This window comes from Vicugna pacos, unplaced genomic scaffold (assembly GCF_048564905.1).
Source record: "Vicugna pacos unplaced genomic scaffold, VicPac4 scaffold_254, whole genome shotgun sequence".
NCBI classification, from domain to species: Eukaryota; Metazoa; Chordata; class Mammalia; order Artiodactyla; family Camelidae; genus Vicugna; species Vicugna pacos.
The window spans coordinates 33,274-40,297 of NW_027328933.1; the positions used below are offsets into that span (position 1 = coordinate 33,274).

Here is a 7,024-nt window from a genome sequence, read left to right on the forward strand (position 1 = left end):
GGGCTAAGTGTGGTAGGCCTTGGGGGTGGCTGGAAGTGTGTTCTTAGGTGTGCCCTTTGCCTGTAGCCGATTTGAATATGAAGGATGACTCCCTCATCTCCAGATGTGTGGCAGCGTGAGGCAGAGGATTCAGAAGCCCCTATTGATAGAATGGATGGGAAGAGCATTGAGCTCCTTGGTACAATGAGGAAAGAAAGTGTGAAATCTCCTGGAGGTGGGAAGGAACGTGATACTAGGAGACTGAGTACACCATGGGCCACCATGCCAGGGAGCCCTCTGGGCTTACTACACTGGCTGAAGGAGAGAGACAAAGTGCTAATCCTGCCCTATCCTCCTGGATACACACACCTTTCACACCATTTGTGCACCCTAACAAGACGTAGTTCCTGACACAGGTGCTAGGTTGTCTTTTAGAGATACCACATGTCAACTCGCCTCTCCAGTACATCCAGGAGGCTCTGCTTTTTTGGAGCCTGTTTTCTTCTCATTATTCCAGGATTATCATTCATATTAACCATTTTTGTTCTCATTAAAGTCAACGGTAACTCCCACCCTTTGAGACTCTAACCCTTGCTTCCCTCTCCCCACCCTGTCAATCCTTTTTCTCCACTTTTCCCCTTGACATAACCCTAATAGTTCATTGAAGAATGTGTTTCTTCCCTAATGTCCATGCTGCTTTTAGTGTTTCCATACTTACCCCCTTCCCCATCTCCAGTGTCACTTTCAGACCTCAGGTTGTCACTCACTAAGAATTTTCTGACAGTCCCACCTTTTTAGTTTCTGTAGTACTCTACAATGTCCCTTTCCTGCAACCAGTCACCCCTCTCTCCTCTGCCCTCCCCTCATGCTGATTTAAGTGATTTCTTTTTCCACAGCACCCTATGATGCTCCCTTCCCTTTGCCAATGCCCCCTCCTCAAAGTTGGGTTAAGTGTCCAAAAAGTACCTAATATACAATGTTGTCAATGTATGCTCTTATGTCCTTTTCAAATCCCCCCCAGCTTACTTAAGCATTACTTGGATTTCCATAGCACCCTATGATGTCCTCTTTACTGTCACATAAGCTTCCCTACATTTTCATGGCACCCCATGATCACTCTCTATTACAGCATTTACCATACTGCCAGTTTTCATATTTGTCTTCCCCATATAATGTGGAACATTCTTTAGAATTGAGGGCTGTATCTGAGAAACATTTGCAAAACCTAGATTTGTGCCTCACATATAACTGGTTGTCAATGAATGAACAAGGTGTCCTCGTCATTAAGGTTTTATTTTTTCTATATTTTTGCAGTAACTAAACAAAATCACGGTACTGGTCAGTCTTCTTTACACAACAGCAGACACATTTTACTGGTTATTTCAAACTTTTAAGAACAGACTATTTCAGTGATATAAAATATATACCAGATCACAGAATATGATGGAAAGACTTCATTTTATAACGTTAGCAAAACTGTTTTACTAAATCTCAACGACAGAAAAAAAAGAAAAATATCTTTCCTTCAATTATGTTTTAAAACATATTGTGACCTTAATTGACACTATATTAAAATGAATAAAATTTACAATATCCAAAGTAGACATTCTATTTCGCAGTTAAACAATTAGCACTGATCACAAATACCAAATACAGTGCCCCCCTCCCCATTATATTCAACTTAGGACAAGGGTGATCTATTACTTGGGGTACCTTTGAAGATCCTTCCAAACCCCCTCCAAGGGTGTGCCCCAGATTTCCCTAAGGGGCAGAATAACCCCTAGCACCTGAATTGAGGATAGCCTCCACCTCTGCATCATCATCAGAATCCCAGTCGTAATTACATGGCCAGTCCTTGGAGCATCGGTTACGCACCCTTGCCACAAAATGCATGACTTTCAGCTTGCTGGATTCCACGTGTGCTCGAGGTCCCCAGAAGAACTCGTACTCGACGGGACTGCTACGGGGTACCGGCTTATAAATCAGGTACCCTCTGCGCACAAACTCTTCTGTAACGACCTTCTTTGGATCTCCAAAGATGCTGTGTTGCCGGCCAGGTTGCATCCCCAACTTTCCCAGCACTTTCCAGACCAGGGCCTCCTTGGCGCTGTTGCCCATGATGAAGATGAGGGCTAATATAGACATTAGGAGACTTTTCTTGGTGCCTTGAAAATTGCTCCGGGTTACCGAGGGCTTTTGGGCTTGAGCAGTGCTCGAGGCTTCCTCAGGGGTTGTGGAGGCCTCCTCCGGAGTGCTTGGGTCTTCCTCCGGGCCGCTCAGGTCGTCCTCGGGGGTGCTCGGGATCACAGAGGCAGCCATCGGAGTCTCAGAGGTTTCTGAGGCCTGAATCTTACGATTGTTGCGGTTCTCTTCTGCGGCTCTTGCGTTACGGCGGCGCCGACTCTTTCGTCCCCGTGGCATATCTCCTGCTAGGGGCGCGGAGCCTACAGCAATCCTAGGGAAAGATGCCTGTAACCTATGCAGAAACCAACTATATCTACCTGAAGAAGACGCAGCCTCTGAAACAACCAAAGTCAACAGTCTTTGTAGCAAAAAGCCAGACGTCCTCAGCAACAAAGATAACACCCACACAAGAACGACTTGCCAGAGAAACCGCCCCCTGAACCCGCCCCAGCAACAAACCGCGAGAATGCAGGGCTAAACTGACTCCACCTCTCCTGCCACGCACTCGCCTGACTCCAAAAGGAAGTGGGCGGTTCCTGCAGGCAAACTTCCGCTGTCAGATAGGAGAACTGACAGGCTCAGGCAGGGGTGGGACTAGGGCAAAAAATGACCGCTTAGGATTGGTAAGGGCAGGGGTATGCAAGGGAAAAATAAACAGCATAGGTTTCCTGTATTTTTCAATCTAGTACAGGATTGGCTGGCAAATCTTGGGAAAGAGTGTCTTTACTCCATAACCCGACAGGGTGTGTGTGCGCGCGCGCGTGTCTATGTCGGGGGGGGGGGGAATGGGGGAGGGGCAGCAGTGTATTCTTGGAAGGATTCAGCCAGTCCCTGCTCGCCTTTCCTGTCTTGGCTCACACAATATATTCATTCACTCGCCCTGTTTTCAGGAGGTGTTTATGTGTATACTAATTAATTCATGGGCCCATCTAGGACCCAGATGAGATAGCTGTGGCGGAAGGGCTGGGCGATGAGAGGAGATGGGACTGCAGAAACGAACAGTGTGTAAGAGGTGCAGAGAATTTCAGATGTTACATATTCACAGGACTGTTCAGCAGGGCACTGACTAGATCAGACTTGCATTTGCACAGGCTCACAGAGGAGCACACTATTATCTAGCAGGTCACTTAGGAAGCAATTAGAATAAGAAGCAAGAGGGAATGAAAGTGAGCCTTAAGGTGGTTGCCATGGGGACGGAGAGGCAGAAAGGCATTTTAAGGGTGATCATTGACAGGCTTTAGAGACTGATTGGATGGAAGTGGGGAGGGGGGAGTAGGTGGTTGAGTGCAGGATGGCTTCTGAGGTTTCTTGGCTCCAGTCTACGTGAATACTTGATTTATGCTGCTGCTTTCTTTCATTGGGTGACCTGAATGTAATTCAGAGCATACTCTGGACTTTATCCACTCTGGGTCTTTACTCACTGTTTTCTCTGTGTGAACTCTCATCTCCAACTATCTGAATTCCAACTGCTAGCTCACAGGCCTTTCCTCCCCGAAGCTCATATTGATCTGAACAAAAGGGTAATGAGCCCATTTTTGCTCCCCTAGGTCTCTAAAGCAAGCACTCCATATCTTTTGTATATCATTCTAAATACACTACTTTGCATAAGTCACTCCACCTCTCTGAGCCTCCGTTTGCTCATCTACAAAGTGGGGTTAATTAAAGTACTAGTGGTCTCATAGGGTTGTGAGAATTAAATGAGATAATAAATGAAAAGTGCTTATCACACAGAAAGCAGAGCCTTTGCCACTCAGGGTGTTTCAAGTGGTATGTGAGAGGCATTTAATAAACAAATGCATACTGAAGGAATACACGATAAGGAAGATTTTGCGCATGTTTCTACCTGAGCTCTTTAAAAGCAGGTGAATACTTTATACCCGTTTGGCTGGAAGAGATGAACCGTTTGCTTGGCAGGACCTGAGATTGTAAACCCACTGAGGCACGGGGCCCTATCTTGCTCCATGATGCCTGCCAGCAATTGATAGAATTTGTGGGGGAAGTTCTGGGGTGGGAAAGTGTGTCTCCTTTGGAAAGCAGGACTGCCAGATAAATCTCACCCAACAAGGCCCAGCCATCTGTACATGTGTAGGAAGGGGATGTGTGATATCGAGGACCGAGTATTGAACTCAGACCTGGGAACATGAGTTCTGGCACAGCCCATGTCGCTTACAAGCTTTTGGACCTTGATGAGTTTACCTAACATCTATGTCCTGTAATTTGTCCTCTGAACAAATAGAAAAGGCTAATCTCTCTAGCCTTGGCTGCCAGGCTTGTTGTGAGGCTCTCTGCAAAGCCAACAGCGCATACCAGCAACCCTGGCTTAGAGCAGGTTCCTCTGAGTTCAGTTGATTTTTGCGTGTTTGTTTGTTTGCTTTGTGTCGGCTGTTTGTGAATCTGTGTGACTAGAGGATTGTAAAATCACCCGTATTTCTTCAAATGGCTTCTCCAGTCTGATGGGATTTTATGGGAATGTAATCAAGCAAACTAATTATCTGCCCAGAGGTCACTATCAAACTGACATTTTCTTTATATCCAGAGCCTACCAAGACCTCCTGGTGAGGAAGCCTGGCCATAAACCAATTTGGGTCAGTGTGTGCTGATTGCTGCATTGCCTCCTGCCCATCAACCAGCTGACTGAGGAGGGGGTGCCATTTCTATTTCTCTGTCACAGTGTTCATCCTGGTGAACCTGTGCTCCACTCCAACCAAGGACAAAGCAGCTCTGCGTAGCACCCTGGTGGATCAGAGGCTATCCTTAAGCAGTGCACAACCTAGGGCTGTGGCTCTCAACCGATTTCCTCGAAGGAGTAATCAGGAACATGGCTTATGTTGTAAGCTACTCTCAGTGTTCCCCAAAGCTTATAGAGATCACATTTATATAAGGCAGGACACAGAGGATATTTGTCAATCAACACAACGTTTTTAATAGCCAGAAATCCACCAGACATGGTATTAACAGGAGGAAATCGTGAAATCATGCCTTGGGACATGGAGGACCACAGATCTGTTTAGAGTAAGGAGCACATGACAAAGGAAAGGCAGCTGACTTGTGAGGGCCTGAGAAGTACGAAGAGAGGAGGGAAGCTAACATTGCTGTGGTAGGCTACGTGCCTAAACTACCTGTGAACTGGAATCTTTACAACCTTTGATTACCAATGAAGCTAGAGGGAGATTAACTCTCTTGCTCAAGATCATAGTACTGCTGATGAATGTCAGTATTGGGGCTCACAGCTTCAGATTCCCAAGCCCTGCCTTCTGCCATCACATACCTCACAGCTGCTGCAGTTGAGCGTATACTTGGTGGTAGAAGGACGCTTAACATGAAAGGGAGGGTTCTTACTCCCTTATGATAGGAGCAGAAGGGAAAGGCTTGAGAAAAGGGACAGATGTGTGGAAGAGCAAGGCAAACATCCTTACTCACCTTACCAGGTTTTCCATACTTGGCTCTGCCCCTTCCAAGCTGTGTCAAGTCCAGCATGTCACCTAACCTTTCTAAGCCTCAGTTTCTCCATCCCTGAATGAGGCTATCATACTGGTGGTGTGTAAAGGAAAGGCAGAGGGCTCATGCCCGATGGGGTAGGTTGAAAATTCGCCCCCCCCGCCCCAGTCCCCAAAGATATCCACGTCCCTATCCCCAGAATCTGTGAATATGCTCCCTCGTGTGGCAAAGGGGAACTTGGTAGATGTGATTAAGTTAAGGATCTTTAGATGGAAGATTATCCTAGATTATCTGGACCAGCCCGAGGTAAACACAAGAGTCCTCTCAGGAAGCCTCTTAGAGTAAGGAGAGTTAGAGTCAGTGAAAGTTATAAGGAAGGAAGAAGAGATCAAATCGAGAGAAGATGCCACATTGCTGGCTTTGTAGATGGAGGAAGAGGGTATGAGTGAAGGAATACAGGGGCCTCTAGAAGCTGGAAAAAGACAAGGAAATGGGTTCTCTACTAGAGCCTCCAGGAGGAACACAGACCTGCAGACACATTTTAGATTTCTGACTCCCAAAACTAATTTGGTTGCCTTAAGCCACTAAATTTGTGTTAATTTGTTACATCAGGAAAAGGAAACATACACGAGGCATATGTGTGCCTCACTCATGGGGAGTCCCTAATGAATAAGAATTATGATTACTGGTGAGGAGAATTTATATTCAGTGGAATATACTGGGAGGGACTGGGGTGGGATGTGAGACAGGGCTGGATACCTTGGCAGCAATTCTTGAGGGTTTTGATGCACACTGTTTGTCCCTGGGATCGTCTACTCACCGCCTGCCCTCCCCCCACTGTCCCAGGCATCGACTTGGATGTGTGCCCAAGCTTCCCTAGAGGTTGCTCTCACCTGGGCAGACATTGCCACAGCCACCACCTGGTGCTAAGTGCCGAGGGTGGAATAGGGAGGGAAATGCAGGGGTCAGTCCACACGACTCCTTTTGCTGTACACTAACTAATCAACTTCCAGTTGTCTGTGGGCCCTGCTCTGATTTCAGCAAGTAGTTCCCAATGGGGTAGAGCACCCTTGGGCCAGTCTCTCCACCTGTAGCAATCTCTGCACAGACTATGGGCCTGGCTACTCAGGCAAGTGAGTCTGACCCCATCTGCTGTCCCTCATTCAGGGACTCCTCACTATTTCTAGTCTGCTGCTGATTCCTCTGAATCATTTCACAGTGCAGATGTGGACTTACTTAAAATTTCCAAGAATTAGGGTCTTGCAAGGAAGTCTATCACATGTGCACTCCTACAGTCATGAAACAAAAGTCATGTGATTACTTTTGAGTTGGTTTGCTGGGTTTTAGAATAAAGTATGTTTACTGCAAATCAATCACAAACATGGGGCAAGAATAAAGATTAATATTAGAAACACCTGCATAA

At 46.5% G+C, this 7,024-nt stretch overlaps 1 protein-coding gene across 1 annotated transcript; it reads right to left on the minus strand.

Moving 5' to 3' along the window:
- Positions 1–1,253: 1,253 nt before the first annotated feature.
- Positions 1,254–2,666, minus strand: LOC140695504 (melanoma-associated antigen H1). Its single transcript, XM_072958238.1, has one exon. It carries the CDS (start codon positions 2,398–2,400, stop codon positions 1,741–1,743), a length of 660 nt encoding a protein of 219 aa, XP_072814339.1. The 5' UTR covers positions 2,401–2,666; the 3' UTR covers positions 1,254–1,740.
- Positions 2,667–7,024: the final 4,358 nt, after the last annotated feature.

What these genes read in the sequence shown, in the direction of transcription:
- LOC140695504 (XM_072958238.1), bottom strand. Translation starts at nt 2,400, where the DNA reads ATGCCACGGGGACGAAAGAGTCGGCGCCGCCGTAACGCAAGAGCCGCA.